Genomic DNA, 21,385 nt, shown 5'->3' with positions numbered 1-21,385 from the left:
AGAGCGGGTGCTTTGGCAAGCGTAAGTTACAATGTGTGTCCATTATCGATTGATAATAGCTGATCCATTCGTTCAAGAAGGGCCTGATAAATAGCATAATCTTGAATAAACAAGTGTAATTGGTAACCCGAAACGAGATGAGGATGTGGTAAAAAATGTAAGATGCTTAAATGAAGGATTCCGAAACCAGGAAAAATTGACGTCATTATTTGTATGGTACGTAACTTTATTCTTTTCACTTTCTGGAGTGTTATATATCATGACGGGTTTAAATAAGACAAGAGACTGAAGCAGGTAATGAGGAGTTATGATAACAAAAATTGATTTTTTGTTAGCTTTTCAATAACTCATAATGCCCTTCATTTCATTTGGAGAAGCTTGTTCATTCACATGTATGAGTAGATTGTGGGATGTTGTGGGAGTGTACTACACAGTAGAAAAATTTCATGTGGATAGCTTATGTTTTTTGTGCCAATAGCAATTGATTCGAACAAAGAGTTTAATAATATGACCGCATAGTTATGCTCTCGGCTTCTCGGACTGAGTCAAAGCGACGGGTCACTTACTTTGGGTGATGGTAGTAAATCTAAATCTTTCATCATAAATATAAGTTGTATGGATTCAATATGAAGCAAACGTAGCCATCAAGTTCGACGACAATCAAGTTACTGAATTGGGGGGGGTCATGCGAAATCAAATACTTAACGGTGTAGGTTCAAATGATTTTACTGCATACCAGGGAGGCCGTTAGAAAAGTATCTGAGCCCATGATGTACGATCTGTCATTTACATGCCTACGAGACTGTTTCAAGAATAATGCTCAGGCACTGGTCGTAAGACCCAGAATTATGACGCAAATTTGGTTTGAATCGCATTTCGCCGGACTTGCAAATGCAAGACGAAGAAATGACATGTGTTTGCTTGTTTGTGATAGCTGACAGATAATGCCGGTGGCGTCTCGGTTTGATTCTTGTTACAGTTTAGAGGTATTAATACGCAAATTCAAATGTAAAGGAGAAAAGGATAGGAAAAAGGAAGCAGTGGCTGTGGTGTATAGGTGTTTGTTAGTTGGTCCTTGTGAACGAACCTGGGACATCGATAGAAGTAGTGGTAATAGAAGCAGTAACAGTAGTAGGTGTGAAGTAGTAGTAGTAGTAGTAGGTAGTAGTATTGGTAGTCTGGATGCAGTTTCAGCGTGGTCAGTTTAGGCTGAAGAGGTGCATGGTGAGCTTACTCCGCCCGATTCGTCATAATGAACCATCCCTGTGAAGTATTCCAAGAAAACGAGCTTTGAAGTTAAAAGAAATTTGACAGCGGCACTTAACAAAGTTTGGATTAGTTTTTGGGGTGTACGTTGAGACAATATTAACATATTAGATGATGGCAAAATTATAACATAACAAAACAGTTTAACTTAGCTTTAAATAGTTTGGGATATAGGCTGAACCAATAGGTTCGGAGAGCCACGACGCATGGCTCAGGCCTGCGAAGGCACATCAGCCAATGCCAAGAGCTTACCATGTGAAGCAGCGAATGCTCCAAATGACGAAGACAAGGGGATAATAGTATTCTCTCCTGTCTCAATACGAAGTCTGTTGGCCGAAATCTCCAACTCACGATCGCGAATGGTCGATTCGATCATTTGAAGCTCGCGCGTTAAATCGTCTCTCTCAGAAGACACCCCATAACGGGAGTTTGGATCGGATCCCGTCGATTGGCGTTCAATGTGAGCCATATTCAGATCGGATATCTTCTTCTGCAACATCTCCAACTCATGCTTCATTCGCTCAGATTCGGCAAAGAGACTCTGTTGAGAAGCCGGGGCAACGTTCGAGAGAAGGGCCGAATTGTGCTGAATTTGTTGAAGGGTCACATCGGTGGTTGGATAGGAGCTCTCCGGGACGGCAACATAACTGATCTCGCCATTGGCTCCGATGGCCACGGGTTGCAAGGTGGTGCGGGTACCATTCTGGTGATACAGCGATGCCAAGGAGGGTACTTGTCGCGTGAGCTGCTTAGAGTGTCTCACCACGGCTGTGGGCGTGGGTTCGTCATTCATGAGGGCCTGAGTTTGAGAAGGAGAGGCTAGCTGGAGGAGAGTGCCAGTCTTGCGAGAAATGGGTCCGAAGCGACAAATTTGAGGGGTGTCCGAAAATGGAATCATTTCCTCATCCTCGTCCAAGCAAGATTTACCCACGTGCCACGTGTCAATATTGACCTCCCCCATGGGAACTTTTTCCCCGTCTTCCATTAGATCAAACTCGGACGGTGAGGTACAAACGTCAGCCGCAATATCTTCGATGAAATTTGGAGCCACGGTAGCCACCTTGCCTTCACTTTGAGTATTTTCACATGGAGAGGGCAAAGTCGCAATGGATCGAGATGTCCAAATCGAGTAATTGCTTTGAGATGGGGCCGATTTACTTTGCCTCAATTGGGGTTTCTCAACTGTCAAAGAAGAAGGAGATTGCGAGGAAGAGGGCCCGTTACCATTGCCAATTGTTATTGAAGCTTTCTTTGTGATCGTCTGGGTCTCTTCTTTGCCAACAAGATCCTCCAAATAGTCGATGATTTCCTCTTTTCGGCTCTTCAAAGCACCCAAGCTCTTGGTGGCCATGGTCATTTCCGGTATATCCAAATGTGAGTTTCGACTCTCGCAACGGAGAGGATATCTGTCAAAATTTGAATCATGCTCGGAACCTTTTATTAGATTTCCACCGGTCATAGGTTGGACGGACATCACCGTGTGAGTTTGATGGTACGCAGACTCTCCATGCTCATTGGAGGTCATTCCAACCCCATCACGGGATGGAAAACTTCCGATAGGTCCCGGGTTGGAGTGCAAGACCTCGTTCACGTAGGCTTCATCCATGGGCATGACTTGAGCCATTCCATGGCCAATAGTAGGCTCCACCGGGGTTGATAAGTGCGTGGGAGCAACAAAGCCCCTCTGAAGTGGTGCCACCTGAGCTACCGGAGGAATGGTAAGGGGGGAGCCCATTCCCATGGGGTCCTTTTTGGCACCGAGTACCGGCCCTCTTGCACTGTTCACAATAGGCGGCACGGAACCCACCACAGGTGGAGGTTTACCAACAAACTTGGGCTTGCGACTGGTTCTGAATTGCTCCATTTCAGATTGGGAGTGAGCGAACGTGCAATTCTTTCCTCGAGGACAAGAGCCATGCGAGGTCAGGTCTCGGCACATACTTGTCTTATATCTGGCATTTGGGGCCGATGGATTGGCGTTTAGGCCGTCACTTCCTTTCCTCGACTGGGTTTGTTGCTCAATGAATGCTTGAAGCCCTTGAACGACTTCATACACTGAACAGAGCGAGGAATTCAGCGTTTCCCAATCGGGATTATCGCTCTCAGGATTGGGATCGAGAGCGGCTAGAAAATCCAAATGGGGGCGAAGTTGTCCCAAATTTCCCGGATCTCCTGTTCTCTGAAGGGCGATTATGAGTTCCTGCACGGACTGAAGAAACGATTGCGGCGTTTGTAGCTTATCAATGATGGATTGCATATGTGATTTGTGGGCACCATCTCCATACAGAAGGGATGACCACTGATCAGGAGCAATTCTGAGACCGGCTTCCGTGGCAATCTGCACAATCTGAGCATCATGTTCTCTTCGGAGGGTGTCATAGGTGCGGAACTCTTCTTTCAGTTGCATCAGAGATGAATCACCATCACGTTTCGTCACTTTGAAGCAAGATGCTCTATAAAGTAGCTGCACCACATGACCAATACTGGTTTTGGAGGCCTGCGGAAAATGAGGTTCTAACCGTTGCACCACAAACATGACCAAGACTTTTCTAGACAGAGCTGATCCGTCTTCCAAGGCAAGAAGAACCAACTTTAGGACCTCCTCTTGCATAGCTGGGCCTAAAAACTGACAGCCTCGAGCTCGAACAGCTGCCCAAAGGTTAGCGGATAATTGCTGAGGATTTTGATGCTGAAGAATAAGCTCCGTTACGGATCGTTCGCCCAAGGATCGAGCTGCCCGCACCACTCGGGCTCGCCCCTCTTCTTCAAGTAATTGGCAATTGATCAATGTGACCAGTTTCCTTTGCATAGGCCGCGACAATGGGGGCCGGCTCAAGACTCTGAGAAATTGAGCCAGCTTTTCCAATTGTACCGTAGCAGCCACATAATGAGGCGTGACGGATTCATCCTCGATTTTGATACGATATTGCTCCAAAGATGCATCAGCATCAATCAAGAGCACCAACGAAGTATTGACCGGCAACTGATTCAAAGGAAGTCGTATTTGACCCTGAAAGAAAGAAAAGTCAAAGGGAGCATGAAAAAATGTTCTTAGTGATGTGTTTCATTAAACCATATAGATATTGCTTATGCACTTACCTGATCAAAAGGACACGCCCGACGCCTGAGTTGAGCCAGACATGTTTGACAAATGGTATGACCGCAACCAAGACTGATGGGGAGGCGGTTCCTGAGCTCAAATCCGTTTTCACAAACAGGGCAGCTCAGGTACTCGGTCCATTGGGGCGATTGCACGGGCATGGTGGTTTTCTGTTTTCAACACGTTGAGCAAGACCAAAAAAGTTTTTTTTTTCACACTTTACGAATAGCACCGTCACCCATGGACCGGAGAATATAACTGACAAAACCGTAGAAATATCGGGTGGCGAGCGCTATGATCTCCCCTCCTCACTTTCCAATGAAACACTTCCGATCACGCTCTTCGGCGAGTAATGGCATCTTGACGCAAGACGGGAATGTTGGATCTGGAATCAGAATGTAAACTTGTCTCATAGAAGTCCCGTGACCACTATTCTAACATTCACTTCCCCATTCGCCACCAAACTAAGAACTTAGTCAACGCTGACGCCGACTACGATTGGCTATTTGGGGTGGGTGGGCGACGTTCTCCAACGGCAAACAGAAAAACCCCTGTTCCCGGGGGGGGGAGTTGACGGCCGTTCATTTTCACGAATCCGGAAATAGGATTCACCCACCACCACGACCAAACACCAACCACTCGTCCCCTTCATGCCTACGTACGCTCATACATAATATCCACTGGCACAGACACACACTCACACACCGCAGAACCAATCTTACTTGACTCTCCCCCTTTTTGTCAAATGAAGCGCGATTTCCAGGTGGAAGTGATTCCGGATTCCCGCATGCAGCATATTGTTTTGCAGGTACAGGAAGTAGTACTACCAGTTCAACAATGTACGTAACGATATTGCTTGCCATAGGCGTCCGCCTTGGTATCCCCCTAGTGCCCTCATCCCCACCGCCCACAGCCAAAACAATAGCAACTACCACCACTACCACCATCCCCACAACTTGAACTTCATAAGTAACTAGTCGAGTATGACAAGGAAGCGGTTTGCTCCGTTGTACTTCTTAGTTCTTCCTGCTCTGAAAAACGTCCCCCTTAGCGCATCCCTCCTCAACATCTCGAAGACCAATACCAACACCAATCATCCGTCCGGCGCCTTCCGTACCTCCCAGCGAAGACCATCATCTCGAGATATCTTCCCCAGCATCTTTGGCCGGCAACAGCCTGAACAGAGGCTGGGATGCATCTAACTGACTCTCACGCACCACAACCACCACTAATCCAAAGCACCTGGATGGATGGTGGATAACCAGGCGATAAACAGACGACGACGACGACGAGGAACTAGGCGCGAGCTTGAAGGTCACACCCAAGGACACCCCCTGCGCTGGGGATCATCCTAGCCATGCATGGTGTTGGTTCAGCCAATAGTAGTACGTTGGGTGAGCAAGAACAACATAGGTTCTTCGGTGGGTTTCAAGGAAGGCAGGAAGAAAGGTTCGCGTTTGAAGCAACAGAACCTGAAATGTGCGTGCTCTGTTGTTGATGATGAGAAGGACAACAACAACAATAACAGCCAATGATGCTGATAAAGTTGTTCCCATCCCACCAAGGCACCACCACTGGTTGGCTTGGCTTTAGATTAGTAACAATATCAACGGGAACTGCCGACTAACTAGCCATCTTCTCAAGGATTTCCTTTCCCCGCTACACTGCATCCAACAACCCGATTCCAGATGCCAAAGCCCAGATTCCCGATTCCACAACTCCTCCAAATCCGACGAGCGGACTACGTTCACCACCATTTCCTACAAGGTGGCGTTTTCTTAAACGTACATTTCTAGTTCTATTCCTATGCCATAACACGCCAACACTTCGCTCTCGGAATTGAAAATTAGCTTCCTAAACACTAATACCTCTGGCTTCCTGGGAGGGGGATTAAGAACAAGGTATACATTTAAGACTTAACATCTTCCTCGATCGATTCCCGCCTCTGACAATCCAGCATCAGGGTACTTTCAATGTCAATTGACAAACTATCATCGTGCGTTATGCATAACGTATACAAACGACTCACTGCTTGCTTACTCACTCACTCACTCAGCACTCGAAGATCTCTTGAGAACACAAGAGCAACGACAAATCCACACTGGGTTCTCATCTAGGAGACATGGTAATGGGCGTGTTCCTCAGGCATCGTGAGAAGGCAGAGGAAGGGCGAGGGTGACACTAACCCATTCACCACGTTCCACGCCCAGAACCGCTCATACCCCGACCAAGAGAGGAGATGGATGTGATGATCACGTCCGTTCAGTTGCCAGCTTCTTCCAGACTGAGTGGACCCGAAGACTCGACTTCTCAATGCCCATGGAGAGATAGATAGATGGAGGGCTAGGGCCTTTGTTGCGTAGCAGAATAAACTTAGCCACAACTGGCCAAAGCGACAGCTAGCAGCAATGCAGCATACACTTCGACGACTCTCCTCTCACTCACCGAGGACCGAGTAGAAGTAAGCCCTTCAGTACAGAGTTCTGAGTTCTCTGAGCTACGAAGGAACGAACGGATGGACAGACGCAAGAAGAATCAAGGAGAGAGAGGAAGGAAGGGAAGAGAGGAGCAGAGAGAAAGGTGCTATGCTGCTTGCTTTTCTAGTGAGCCAAAGGCAGACGAACGAGATCGAGACAGACCACGGCGACTTAAAACATGGCCAGCCATTGGGCTGTTAGCCCCTAGGGTACGGCTGAATGGGCTGGCTTCAGGGACCTCAATTTGAAAATTAGATCGGAATCACAGTCAAACATACCCGGGTAAAGGGGTTCCAGGTGGGACCATTTGGTGAAATGAAATATGAAGGATAACTATCAATGCATATTTGCCTTCGTGTTGTTGTTAAGCCTCGGAATCATGAGAGGATATTGCGTTAAGTCATTCATTTGAGAGCTGTTGGTCTTTTTAACAGTAATTTAGTAATGTTAATAGTAATGCTAAAGGTTACAGCAATCAAATAATTTTTCAAGGTGTTTATTAGTAAAAGACAGAAACGCCATACCTAACCCTAAAAAGAGAGAGGTTTGGTTGCAAGGTCTTCTATGAAATTCAATTTTCGTAAACAGCCCAATATTATGGAAAGCTGGTCAAACACGCACTTTTTCTCGAGCCGTAGATACAACAAAAACCGGCGGACTACCTTTCAACCATCCCAAAATATTATAATGGGACGTGAGTGTAATTGCACAAAGTTTTTTATTAGATTGGATATGGATCCCAGAGAAGAGGTCCCCGGTACAATATCTTTGTTTTATGTCGTTATATTTCCGATCGTTCGTTTTAAAAATACATGATAACATAATTAGGACATGTCCTCCTCATCCGAATCGGAGTCCTCTTCCATGGCAGCCTTGGCAAACTTCTCAGCCTCATCCTGCACAGTTTGGGACACGCGTTCATGAAGGCCGTTGGTGGCCTCAGTTACCCAAGACAACTCCAATTCGAACATCTTGTCCTTGACCTCATCGTGAACCATATAGATGATCTTGGCGGCCTCCTTGATCAGATCCTGGCAGGACAATTCTTGGACTTTGAGTTTTTCAATCTCAGTTTTGGCCGCCTGCTTGGCTTTGCCAGCGGCACAACCCCAATATCCATAGGACACCCCCGACGGCTCGACACAGTAAAGCTGAAAAAGCGACATGGCAATTAATGATGAGACAATGACAATGACGGAGAAAATGCCACAATGGTCGTGCTTATCAAACTATCGGTTCTAAACAAAAACAAGTTTCACTATGATAAAGACATTTCAATTTAAAAGTAGGCTAAATCTACTATAGATCAAAACCCTCCAACAAGAGCTCCTCCGCCATTGCAATGCTCGCGACCTTTTGGGAGCCCTTCGGCCAAAAAGAAAGGGTCCAAATTGTCCCATGAATTCGAACCCCAAAGCTTCGCTTGCTTACTTGAGGTCCATCTTCTTTGTCATAGGTGCCAAACATGATGGTGGTGCCAAAGGGTCTCAAGGAGGAGTACAATGTGTAGGCATGCATGTACATAGCCACGCGATCCGATAGATACTTCAACGGAATATCCGAACCGTAATTGGCGCGGTAATCGGCCGCCTCGCCGCCGGCCGTATCAACCAAGGCCCGCCCATCCGGCAACAAACCTGACACCGCCACGCCCACATGGCGATCTACGGTGAAGATGCGCTTATTGGCCGTCTTCTCGAACAATTTGGACGTGACAATCTTCTCCACGGCGAAGACCACACCGTCCTTGCCTCGGAGAGCGATGGCCGTCCCAGAATTCTCTACGGCCTTGGCCGCATAGTCAATCTGGAAGACACGCCCATCTGGCGAGAACTGCGACGTGTACAAATCGTATCCGGTGCCAATGGAGGTCATGGTGGAGAGAGGATCAACTTGCCGGGGACTGAAACGATTGCGGCCTGCTGATTGTCGATTGCTGATTGCTGGAAACAGTGGAAAGTGAGTAAGCGAAATTCAACACCGCCAGAGGCGCTCTCTTCGCCTAATATACAAACATTCAAAAGCAGGGAAGCTGCGACGACCAGGCCGTTCAATCAACGCAACATAGGCGCCTGAAATAGGTGGGTTACAAAGATCGAGTGCAAGTAGTGATCTTCTATTTATCATACAATTAATTTCTATTCCATCATATGGGAATGATAATCGAAATACTACGATAATGCCCTGGTGACTTTATTTCTTGATGCCCGAACCAGCTCCCTTGCAAGTTGACAAGTTGCACGCATGATCGATGAATTTCAGCTTTCAAGTCCCCCAACCTCGATCCCCTCCTAGTGTACGATTCATGTAGTGCGCAAAGAATTGTAGTTCCGAAATCCGGACATGGGCGTGGTAGTAATTTGTCCACTATGACGGGGGTGAGTTCACGAATATGGGGTCGGATCGGGCGTTGGTGCTTGAATCGACTCAAGCGTATGGTGGTGATTGTCATGCTCCTGGCTTTGGTCACCACTATCGTGGGATTCGTGTTCCTGTTCTTGAACACGTCCAATTTGTCCTCCTATCTCGTTCCTACCTTGTCTCGCAATCGCGCTCAAGCCGTGGTCACATTGGACGAGGATGGTGTGATGCGGCAAAAGCGACCCATGGTCCAGTTTTACCCGGATAATCAGAATAAACTGCTCTTCCGAAAGAGTCATTCCACAAGGCCAGAGTTTCTGTCCAAGCCACATCGGATTGTAGGGAAACGGGAAAATGGAAAGTCCAACCCATCGTATGAGCAACTAGCTAAAGAGTGGGTGGTTCAACCTCCGCGAACTCGCTCTCAAAGGCTGGCGTCGAAGAAGAAGAGCGAAGATGAAGTCTCTTATGATATTCATGTGTTCTATTACGGATGGTATACTAATCCAAGTTTGGATGGAGAGTATTCGCATTGGAATCATGCCTACTTACCCAATTGGAACCAACGAGATCACAAACAGTATCCTACTGGGCATCATAACCCGGTGAATGACGATTTGGGATCGAATTTCTATCCCGAACTAGGAGCATATAGCTCGTTTGATCCAAAAATAATTGTGGAGCATATGAAACAAATCAAATCATCGGGAGCGGGAGTCTTGTCAGTGTCGTGGTACCCACCTGGTTTGGCTGATGAAAACGGGAAACCCTCGGACTCTCTCATTCCCACTCTCCTTGATGCTGCTCAATTAGCAGGGCTGAAAGTGTGCCTCCATGTCGAGCCCTATAATAATTTAAATGTCACAAATTTCCGTCAGTTCATTCAATATGTGCGAGATCATTATTGGGACCATCCGGCTTTTTATAAGCGGAAAGTTGGTTTCCGTGAGCTACCCATGTTTTACATCTACGACTCTTATCGCATTCCGTCTTCCGAGTGGCAAAGGCTCTTCAGCCGAAAAGGCGACTTATCCGTACGGGATACGGACTTGGATGCCATCTTTATTGGACTAATTGTGGAGTTGCAGCACAGGGGGGAAATCAAGCGTGGCAAGTTCGATGGCTTCTACACATACTTTGCTGCCAATGGCTTCTCCTTTGGTTCCTCGTTTAAGAATTGGAAGAACCTTAACGATTATGCTCAAAAGAACTCGCTACTGTTCATCCCATCTGTTGGACCAGGTTACATTGATACCCGTATTCGTCCATGGAATGGACAAACCATCAGGGACCGACGAAATGGAGAATACTATGCTTTGGGTTGGCGAACCTTGCTCCGGTTTATGCCTAAAACGGTATCCATCACGTCGTTCAATGAGTGGCATGAGGGTACGCAAATTGAGAAAGCTGTTGCAAAACAGACCAAGGATGGATCCTACGAATATTGTAGCTACGAACCCCAACCTTCAAATTTTTACTTGTCAGAGACGCGTCGACATGTCGAAACATATTTAAAACTCCGAAAGGATTTCTAACTTCACCACATATTAATAAAAATATATGCAGTCTTCTGTCAAATACAACGAGAACAAGACACGAGACTAAATGAAACAAAGATAACTAGGAAAGGTAAACGTTATTCTCCACCGATTAGTTGGCGGTGCTACTTTTTTAAATCTTAACCTGACCTAATCTAACCTTACCTAACCTAACCTAACCTAACACGATGTTAATAACCGTTAAAGTCTCTGTCTAAACCTTTTAACATTTTGCCACAAATTTAAAAATGAGCACCGCCAACTAATCGGTGGAGAATAACGTTTATCACTAGGAAATAGTGGGACTTTTCTTTTTGAGAGCAAGTCGAAGGCGCTGGGACTGCGAAGTAGTTAAACAAACTCTAGCGGCCAAAAGGAAAAAGAGCGTTAGTAGGGAATAGAGGGCTTGTCACCCCCTAGTAGGGAAGAACCATGACCATGGAAAAAAACAATAACTATTTATAATATCTGTGAATCAAATAATTTCATTTTCTTAATTATTGGGCCTGTTTTTTCAATATTTTCCTTTTTTAAAGAAAATATTATTCCTTTATTTCACCACAAGCAGTTGAATATTTTTAGTGTCTCCAGTGATGAGAGTTCTGATCTAGCAAATAATAATAATGCCGCCACACAAATAACTGAATTGAGGTTTTTTCCAAGGAATCTCGTCCAATTTCTCGATCCATATCGACGGAAAGTCCAAGTAAATCGCCAAACTTCTAAAATGAATTTCATATGAGGCCATTTTGGATTGGTCAAGATTGGCCTCATTGGTCAAGTAAATGTAAATACTTAGGACTGAGTTTTTGAGGAAATTGCCCCAATACGTGTTATGTTTACGTGTATTTGATGTTATTGAATGTGGTAGCTACTTTTATCTTATGTCAACGCTAAGCTGAGGTCTTCTCTGGCAACTCTTTTTTTTCCAATTACGAACCTGTCATCCGTTTATTGACAACGCCAGCTGAAGTTGGGTGATTTACTTGGACATTCCGTCAGCATCTGAATATACAGTACTTCTTGAATTGCTCCATTGAAAGAAAAAAAAACAAGAAAAAAAACAAGGCAGCAAGAATGAACGTGACATTGCCTCTCCTTTTGAAAAAAATTGTTGGCAGGATTAGAGCACACATTATCACCTAAAACTGGTTCTGATTATTTTCCATTATTATAAAATTTGGCTTCTTGGATTTTGGAGGTTGCACCCGTCAGGGGTCGCTTTTCATGCTCGTACTCTTCTACTAGAGAGCCCTAGGTTTACTGACACTCTCTTTCCTTTTTTTGCCGCGAGATGTCTAATTATGAATCAAGCAGTCCCTATATTCAGTAGGAGCACAAATATAACGCTATCACAACTGCCTTCAGGGATGAGAAATTATTAAAAGCCATTTTCTACCACCTGGCAAAAATTGGTGGCAGAAAATGGCAGAAATTGGTCCAAAATAAGTGGCAGAAAATGGCAGAAAATGGCCAAAAGTGGTAGAAAATATAATTCTTTGTATTATTCTAAATCATCTTTTTCTAGTATTTACGATCACTTTCGTTAATTTTTAAGCCTACCTGTATGTAGTTTTGACACGTTGGGATGGGTATTTTGCATCGAATGTGAGATACAACCACTAAATGTAATTGGTGTGTGATCGAGTTTGAATTTTGCCACCGTAATCGATTGGAGTCAGGGATGCTACTTGATCTAAACTTTTTAAAGTCAAAATGACGACAATTGCATTTAAAAAAAAGTTATATCGTGTTCAATAATAATTTTGATAAGTTTGAAAAGAAGTGTAAGTGTTGTGGCTAGGCCTTGGATGCTGCAAGTGGTCTATGGATACAATTACCAATTCAATCAACCATCAAACAGTATAAATATCGATATTTGAGTAACATTTTGCATTTCAGCCAATGCTATATCAATATACTTTGTAGCAAAAGACACTTCAAGAACTTATCCAACCCATATGATCCTTCTTGTCTTTGACATCTTTTAGAATCAATATCGGTCATTCTAAACACCGGCAGCCATTTTTGACCACCTTCCAGCAATTTCTGCCATTTTTGGCCACTTTCTGCCATTTTCTGCCACTTCTGGCAGAAAGTGGCAGAAATTCGATCAATCTCGATTTTTCCCATCTCTGACTGCCTTAGGGACACGGGATATCCAGGACCAATTGCGTTTGTCATAACTAGCAAAATGGGACGGGCAAAGAGTGCAAAATAGAAAAGCCTTATAGATATATTTAAAAAGAATAATATATGTAAATATAAAAGGTGCTAATAAAATTAAAAAGAAGGGAAATTCAAATTTTTTTTCACAGTAGTACAACTTTGAAAAGCGCATTCCAAAAAAGCGAATTTGGACACATAACTTTTTTGAATTGGATCAAGGAATGCTTCCCCCTTGCTTATTTTTCTCTTTTCATAGCAGTAGATTCGCAACATTGATCTAGTAAAACATTGACTTAACTTAAAAACTTGCAATTTTTCTTCCTCAACAAGAGGACACAGTTAGCCTGAAGGAGATAAGGAAGGCAGCTATGTTGCAGTGTTTTGGGCTGCTGAACTCTCTTAGTCCCCCGATTAGCTTGTCTCTTGACTTGAAACTGGCTTGTTTTATTTCTGTTCTCCCTTGTTTCTCAACCAAAACTGAAGTACTTTGGGCTTACACAATTATATATTTGACATCAATTTTTCAAAATTAAATGTCTTTATTTAGCAGCCTTTCATTTCAAACTTTGAAACTAATTCCAACGCAAAAGAAGTTCGGATTGCAACCAAAAGAAACAGTTTGAGGCCAAATTAGCAAAGATAAGTGCAAAAAATGCAAAAAGGTGCAAATAAAAGTGAAGCGTGCAAATGTTTGAAATAGTGCCCTGTATTAGAAGAGTATGACAGTGAGTTCAGCGCACCACTGCGGCAGAATTTTGAACCTTCAATTCCATTCCAAAACACCGAGTTTAAATGCATCCCAGTCCCACACCAAACTCGTTTTTCTTAATGTTATTGCTTTAAAGGTTAGTTTTAAGGTTGAAGTTGCATTTCAGACATCCTTAAACGTAAGTTAATGTTTTAAACACCACTTTATGCGCCACTTTGTCCATTTTCTGGGGAAAAGTGCATAATCCGAATTTGGTGTTGTTGTGATTGCAGGTAATGATGCCTAAAGAGTAACTTCAGCCTTATAACTAACTAATAAGCGATAAACATTTAACAAGATGCGTTTGGTTTGGATCTGGGACGCATTTAAACTCATTGTTTTGGAACGGAATTGAAGGTTCAAAATTTCACCGCAACGGTGCGCTGAACTCACTGTCATACTCTTCTAATACAGGGCACTAGTTTGAAAAAAGTGGTCTTTTGTGACAAAAATTCCTTTTTACACAATTTGCCCGTCACTTTTCATGACATAACATGGTTCCAAAGGGGATGTCAAGTGAAGGAAATTCATGGAAAAATGTCGTCCGGCACCCTGATTTTAGGCATTTTACAGAGGGAGAACGAATATAAACATCACAGTCAACTCGTACCATCTGCCCACTGAATTTGCAATAATCAAGTGATATTTAGTGAGTTGTGTTACAAAAACCAACAACATGATCATGTTTGGTGTTGATTGGTGAACGCACTATCAAACTGCACATACTGATCCAAAATTCTCGCAATAAAGATTATTAAAAAATATATGGAATAAAGGACAGAATTCAATGCATGCGCAATGCGGTTTGGCTAGGCATGTTGTCTTTGATTTTATTCCATGGAATAACGTCAGTTGTTCACGAACGCGTTCACTTGACAAGACCTATTGTAAATGCTTGCCCCATCCTTTCGTTTCTTATGCTGCCACTGAGCCACAGGACACCTTGACAACTCGTGCCAACACCCACGGTGCCAAAATCCATTAATTTAGAAAAATGAACGAGGGGAGCAAAATGGCATCTCGTAGTGAACACAGCAAGACCTGGGCTATTAACGCATGGTAACCACTAATTGTTGCAATGTTCATTTCATGGGATTTATTCATGTTTGAAAAGTTACAATTTCCAGTGGAAGACATACTTCCTCTAATTGTCCCAATAGGGGATGTCAAGTAAAGGAAATTCAAGGAAAAATGTGGTCCGGCACCCTGATTTTGGGCATTTTGGGGAGAGAGAACTAAGACAAACATCACAGTCAACTCCCACCATTCGCCCATTGAATTTTGAGTAATCGAATGCTTTTGAGCGAGTTGTGTTACAAAACCTTACTAAATGAGCATGTTTTGTGTTAATCAGTGAACACATTATCAAATTGGCTCAATACTACAATGCTAATTGCCTAGACAAGCATGTAAAATGGAAAAAATGTCAAAATCCAATGCATGCACAGCGCAGTGTGGCTGGACATGTTGTCTTTGATTTTACTCCATGGAATATCGTCAGTTGTCTATGAACGCGTTCACTTGACCAGTCCTATTCAGCTTCTTTATCAGGCCTGCCATTTGCATCATCTCCCAAGATGTACTTTTAAGTTGCAAATGAAAGAAGTTGACACCAGTTATTTAAGAGGCATATTGCCTGGAAATGTAAATTAAATCCATAATGTTGTGATCACCATAGTTTGACAATGATATAATCTTTACAACATTTCTGGATCAGTCACAATTGTGATTTCGCAGTTTTGACTTTAATGTACCCAAAGCAGCATAACTGGGCGACCTTAGCAATGGAGGAATTATAGTCAAGCTGTTAGATTTTCCATCTGAAGTTCGTGAAGAGTTGAACAATATCTCTGCACCAAGTTGTTGTTCGGACCGGATCATCACATAATTGATGTCAACTTATTTCACTTGCCACTTAAAAGTACATCTGGAAATGTTGCAATTGGCGGGTCTGAAAAATAACCTGAATTGGTACAGTTAGCGGAAATATGTATTCCATTCAAAAATAGCTAATGTTCAAACATCAATAAAGCCCAAAAATGAACATTCAAATGACAAAAAATTCAGGGAGTAAGACAAGGAATGGAACAGGGAAGGGAAATTCTTGACTAAAGGAAAAAAATCGTTTTCAAGGTTTTGTCAAATTGTTATTTTGTTGAATGTAGCTTCTCTCGTTTGCATTTGGATGGAAAAAACGAACAATCCAGGGGAGGGTGTGCAGTTCATTGCATTTTCATGAAAATCAATGCCATCTGAAGGAAACGCTACTGATCAATGATATTCACCAAGCTTTTAGTCATGCTTCAAATAAAACCGAACCGCTTAATAAGATACCATAAATTTGAGAACAAACAATAATGTAATCTTCTTGCGTTCTCTTGGGAGAAATTTGATTTCTTTTTCCAAAATATGTTTTTCTCAATATACCACTTTTCAAATAATATATTTGATAGTTGTTAATTAGTTATCGTCATGTACCATTAGGGCATTGGTTGCTTAGTTTTGACAAAAATTGGAAGATTCAACTTGCAATAGGTAAGTAGCCGCTTTAATTATGTCCGTGAAATTTCAACTCAAAGTGCAACTAACATACCTCATGATTTTAATATTATGAACTTTTGGGCTGATGTGCCATTGAGTATATTTTAAGTGTCATTTTATACTTTTTTGATCAACAGACAACTGACATTTTAGAAACAAATAATGAATTTCTTGATTTACAAATATAAAAAACCGTCTTTCAAAGTCTTGAGTGCATAGTTGATAGTTACTTAACAACATTCTAAACACCATGATTGATTATTGAAGTTGAAATATTGCATCACCTTCGATTGCACTTCTTCATCATCACTATTCAAAACTCTGCTTATTTGATCCACGGTTCCAGAGGCTTCGGCTTTTCCATTGTCATCAGTAATCACTTCATCATTTTTCAAGATTTTGGGGTACACATTCTTTATTCTCCAATAGGGCCAATAAGCGAGAGTGTTTGTAAAATTTTCTATAATAAATGTCAGACGAGTGATTTAAAAACAACACTATTCCGTAATCATGTTTGCAGTTTTACTAGTCATCCCATTCAATGATTGAGTTGAAGCCGATTGATGCTTATTAACTGCACACAGGGGAAGAAGACCTCGATTGGACATTACAAGTCTTTTGTCTTTTGTCTTTTCTCCTTCATCCACAGCTTAAACGACCTTTTTACCCAATGTTTTGAGGCGAACGGTTGGTACGAGGAATTAAAAGTGTTTTGAAGGATTGCGTTGTTTGAAAGGAGCTAATGTGTTTAATCAGCTAGGGTTGCAACCCAATAACTAACCCCAACGATAAAAAAGGAATAAAAAAAGAATTGACTAATCCTGAACAGGGCCAAAACTCAAAAACAAGCCATTGAATGAAGTGTTCTTGAAAAAGTTTGCCAAGAAACAAAGACATGTATTCACATAAATTGCAGCTACCCAAGTTGGAGTAAAATGTTTACAGGTGTCTTTGATAGTTTAACAGTTTCCACCTACCCACTCACAGACCTTCATTGCTAATATATATGTCATAAAGAAGAAGCTCTTACTTGTAGGCATATTGTCGGCAATTGCAACTGTACTCATGGACACAAATTGTATTTGAAGGGCATTGGGGACAACTCACCATTCCTCCCTGATTGCAAACGAACTTGTTCTTTGAAAGTTTGTAGATCGTCACTTCCCCACTTGGCAAGGTTTTGATAATTTCAAACCCATATTCGGACTTTTTCGACCCGCAGCCCTGAATGGCTGTGGGATGGCAGCCGTTAAAGTCACTTTGCGCTTTTGAGAGGCCTATCCCTCTAATTTCTTCAGTGGCAAAAATGGTTTTTCTTGAAAAATACTTATTGATCTTTTTCAACCCCAAGCAAAACGAAACTAGATTGATGTTGGGTTTGAGGACCATCTTGATCGTTCGGTGGTATCTTTCAATGTGTAAGTTGTGGGAGAGGACTTCAAGCGTGGCAAATTTGCTCAAAATTCCTCAGCTCGAAATCTGACATGTGGAAATGTTCCATCCCTTCATGAGTGGGCGGAAACTTACTTTCCAACCACTCATGATTCATGAACGTAGAGCGATGAAGTTCAGTTTCTGACTGTGGTATTTGGTTACCTGGTTACCTTAATTACCAGAGAGAAAATGAAAGGAGTAAGAAAGGGAGAAAATAAATGCCTTTGTTTGCTCAGTCACCTTGCCCTAGGGGACCATAGGCAGACAAGTACAAAATGGCGTGAATGAAGGAACTAGTTCAATGGGTTTTTGGGGGGCTTTTATTTCTTGTCCAGGTAACAAAAGACTAGAAAATTTACTTAATGGTTACACAATGATCCACAAATATGCGCCAATCAACAAAGTATGATCAAAAAAGAGGGAAGAGGAATCCAAAGAAAATCATGAAAAATGCTGCCAAATGACAACCGTTATATACTAAGCAACGTCCCCTTTTTTGCACCCTTGATTTGGTAAAGGGAGATTTTGAGAGTCAATATTTTTTCCTATAGGCAAATCCAACACCTGTGAATTTAGTCACATGCAGAGTGCTACACTGATGCTCGCCACCAACTCAACACCAAGGAAGAAGCAAGCATTGTGAGGTTTAGGTTCAGAAATTCATGCCCAACAAAAAGCAAGTTGTCAAAACGCACAAATTGGTCGCACTGTCAGCGGCAAATGGAAAATTACATCAGTTAGAATACTAACTTATAACCCTCATTCAAGGGCCCACAAAGGGATTTCGTTCTCGTAATTTCAAAAGTAGCAAAATAACTGAAAGAATAACTTTTCAGCTATAGAATTATACCAAAGGGTCTATGGGAAAAGAATAATATTTGACATTCATGTACATAGACAAGCAATCCGACAGACACTTCAACGGAATGTCCGAACCATAATTGGCACGATAAGTGGCCTCCTCGCTGCCTGCCGTCTCAACTAAATCCCGCCCATCCAGCAACAAGCCCGACACCGCCACTCCTTCAGGTCGATCCATGGTGAAGATCGTAGAACGATCCTAAATAATTTGAATGTCACTTGGTGTTGGTGGGTTGGTGAGGCAATGTAGCTCGAAGGTCTAAATAACTGAGTTTTACTGAATCCAGATAATAAGGGTAGGGTTCCTTTTAAAGCCAGTCTTTTTTTTAAACAACGTGAAATCATGGGCTAAACTTGCTATTACCAACACTCAATAGCTTCAACTTGTGGCCACTGGATCTTTTATCAGAGTCCAATTTTGCCCTTTTTCAGTTTTAGCAAAGTCCTTGGCCAGAAATTTGTCCACAGAATACGCATCTGCTGCGATGACATGGCCTCCAGCCAAGATTGATGTCATAAATCCGTACGTGCCGTAACTGAAAAGGGGATTAGGAATATCAGAACACATGAAAAGCTTTTCTGCAGAAAGTAAACCATAATACCTGTAAATGGAATGGTTGCAATGGGACAGCAAGGCAAAATCAAAATGGACGGGATCAATTTTACCTGTGTCCATTTTTGAAGAGAAATAGACGTCTGAAAATTTTGAAAATTTGGCCTCAACCCACTTTTGATCATCTGTGGCTGATACAAACACGACGGACGATCCAAACTTATCTCTGAACATGTCCAAGGCTTTATAGAAATAGTTTTCAGTTACAGCCGTCCCATTATGGGTCTTGAGATAACGTGGATAATCTGTTCTTCTCACATGAAGACCCACAAATATGGCTTGATTTAACTTCGGTCGGTTCTTAAGGAAGTCTTCCTTCACACCTTGGAGACCTTTTTGTACATAATGGACAATTTTAAGGTCAAATCTAAAGTCGTTTTGTTTCAGATCGTCAATAACAGGTTTGATATATCGCTTCCGTAACCAATAAATTGGCAGGGAGAGGGTTAAATGATTCCATTTCTGTTGAAGAATTCCTGCAGATACTTGTTCAGAAGTCACATACCGTAGATCCTTGTCACTGCAGCCCATTTCTTTGAAAGATGGTATGCTCAAATTTGGAAACATAACTTGTAACTTCGCCTTCATTATGTCATTTAGTACTGGCTTGATTCCGAAGCCTTTATTGTCCATAATCACCCCGTATAACGAGGCGTACTCCATGACAAGGTTGGCCCATCGACCTCCCATTCGAAGTGTCAAGATATGGGAACACTTCGGGTAAGGTGCTCCAACTCCGCTTTGTTCGGTTGAATATCCCAGTTTAGGGCTTGGGGCTAATCGACGTTGGGTTGGATACTGACTTGATCTATCTTGTACTACAAAGCACAGTTGAGTTAGCATAAGAACCCCAAGAACGATTAGAATGGAGAAACTTATTCGACGAATCGTAACCGACATTTTTTTTGCTAAAGTCTCAAGCATGGACCTTATAAACGTCATGGAATATGATTGGTTAAGAATCAGTTGTCCTGCAAATATAAGAAAATCGTTTAAAGATGTAGAAATCTGGTAATAGTGCGACCATGTAATACACAGGATCATGGGGTTCGATCCCAAGGCTCTCTCCCAACCCTAATACCGGCAATTCTTTTAGATAAAAATACAAATTTTCTCAATGGAAGTCATCAAGAATTAAGGTACTTGAAAAGTCAATGATCTATTTTTGAGGTCACTCACACTTTTGTTCGGTCGCTGCTCATGATGCTCTGAAGAAGGATCTTTGGTGATTTCTTCATGGGAGGAAGGTATTCAATTTCTTCTCCAAGAAATTTAGCAAGCAATGACATAGAGAAATAGGCACCGAAAAAAATAACTAGTACATGAAAACACTGCTATGGGTATAGTGCCTCTAGAAGAGACTGAAAAGAAAATATCCAGAAAATAGTAGGAAGCATCAAACTATACAGATGTGACATGAAGAAAGAAGGAAACATAACACAAGGCTTCATTGCATTGAAATAAGAAATGTGGGAAGACAGATGTTCACCTCAACAGAGCCGAAACAATCGAGACATGCACCTTCAAAAATTATGACTAAGTATTTTAATCATTCATTGAGAGACTGTTCAATCATGAAGTGTTCAATCATGAAGCGTATTCATCCTCGTTCTTTTAAGTACCTGATTTTCAGGGCCAATATTCGGACGAGCTTTTAAATTGGTCTTTTTTGGTTACCTCTGATCAGGCAAACAACTTCATTTGAAAAGCACCGCAAATATCAAAATTACAAGTGTCCTCTATCAGTTACTTACAAAGTTACAGTTACTGTTTTCTGGGTTTTTAATAAAAAAGAAATCTGATTTACTGAAGAGGGATCCAAAAAGCATCATTAAAAGTAACAGAATGCATATCATAAGCCATTCGGGCAGAACATTTTCTTTTAATCTATCCCAATACGAGAGCTCTCTCATTCCTGTGATGTTCCTAGTGAAATATCTTTGGACTTGTTCGACCTTTTGCAAACCTGCTGAACTCATTGGAGCCCAAATGGGTGAGGCATATTCAAGATGTGGCTGGACAATCGACTTGTACAGAGTTAGCATTGTGATGCTATCTCTGGACCTAAACGTGCAATATTTCCAACCACACATTTGAAAAGCTTTACCCATCTTCAACTGGATATGCTCATCAAACTTTCCATTATTTTGGACAATTGCACCTAAATCCTAAACTGTCAGAATTGAAATCAGGTCTAGCTCTTCTTATCTTTCTACAATTAGAGGCCAGGGTTGGTTCGGCCAGACCTCCTGAACCACCTTACCTCTTAAATCAACC

At 42.3% G+C, this 21,385-nt stretch overlaps 4 protein-coding genes across 8 annotated transcripts; 1 reads left to right on the top strand and 3 right to left on the bottom strand.

Annotated features, from left to right (window-relative positions):
* Window positions 1-196: 196 nt before the first annotated feature.
* Window positions 197-6,792, bottom strand: LOC131887710 (uncharacterized). Of its 4 annotated transcripts, none has more exons than XM_059236367.1 (4): window positions 6,411-6,792; window positions 4,366-4,751; window positions 1,519-4,276; window positions 197-1,263 (listed from the first exon to the last, which is right to left on the bottom strand). In XM_059236367.1, the coding sequence occupies exons 2-4, from the start codon at window positions 4,525-4,527 to the stop codon at window positions 1,205-1,207; spliced, it is 2,979 nt and encodes a 992-aa protein (XP_059092350.1). In that variant the 5' UTR covers window positions 4,528-4,751; window positions 6,411-6,792; the 3' UTR covers window positions 197-1,204. The 4 variants fall into 4 exon arrangements, with proteins under 4 accessions (XP_059092350.1, XP_059092351.1, XP_059092349.1 ...); XM_059236368.1 differs by having other exon boundaries at window positions 6,415-6,792; XM_059236366.1 differs by having other exon boundaries at window positions 6,419-6,792.
* Window positions 6,793-7,610: 818 nt separating this feature from the next.
* Window positions 7,611-8,808, bottom strand: LOC131888539 (proteasome subunit alpha type-3-like). Its single transcript, XM_059237416.1, has 2 exons — window positions 8,275-8,808; window positions 7,611-7,994 (listed from the first exon to the last, which is right to left on the bottom strand). Exons 1-2 carry the CDS (start codon window positions 8,716-8,718, stop codon window positions 7,668-7,670), a joined length of 771 nt encoding a protein of 256 aa, XP_059093399.1. The 5' UTR covers window positions 8,719-8,808; the 3' UTR covers window positions 7,611-7,667.
* Window positions 8,809-9,080: 272 nt separating this feature from the next.
* On the top strand, window positions 9,081-10,798 carry LOC131888538 (glycoprotein endo-alpha-1,2-mannosidase-like). Its single transcript, XM_059237415.1, has one exon. It carries the CDS (start codon window positions 9,213-9,215, stop codon window positions 10,737-10,739), a length of 1,527 nt encoding a protein of 508 aa, XP_059093398.1. The 5' UTR covers window positions 9,081-9,212; the 3' UTR covers window positions 10,740-10,798.
* Window positions 10,799-17,945: 7,147 nt separating this feature from the next.
* LOC131889071 (galactoside alpha-(1,2)-fucosyltransferase 1-like) lies at window positions 17,946-20,722 on the bottom strand. 2 transcript variants are annotated; one of them, XM_059238070.1, is made up of 3 exons: window positions 20,288-20,722; window positions 19,098-20,079; window positions 17,946-19,031 (listed from the first exon to the last, which is right to left on the bottom strand). In XM_059238070.1, the coding sequence occupies exons 2-3, from the start codon at window positions 20,048-20,050 to the stop codon at window positions 18,875-18,877; spliced, it is 1,110 nt and encodes a 369-aa protein (XP_059094053.1). In that variant the 5' UTR covers window positions 20,051-20,079; window positions 20,288-20,722; the 3' UTR covers window positions 17,946-18,874. The 2 variants fall into 2 exon arrangements, with proteins under 2 accessions (XP_059094053.1, XP_059094052.1); XM_059238069.1 differs by lacking the exon at window positions 20,288-20,722 and having other exon boundaries at window positions 19,098-20,220.
* Window positions 20,723-21,385: the final 663 nt, after the last annotated feature.

This window comes from Tigriopus californicus, chromosome 10, assembly GCF_007210705.1.
Source record: "Tigriopus californicus strain San Diego chromosome 10, Tcal_SD_v2.1, whole genome shotgun sequence".
NCBI lineage: Eukaryota > Metazoa > Arthropoda > Copepoda > Harpacticoida > Harpacticidae > Tigriopus > Tigriopus californicus.
Note: the sequence above shows the minus strand (reverse complement) of the source record. Positions and strands in the feature narration are given on the sequence as shown.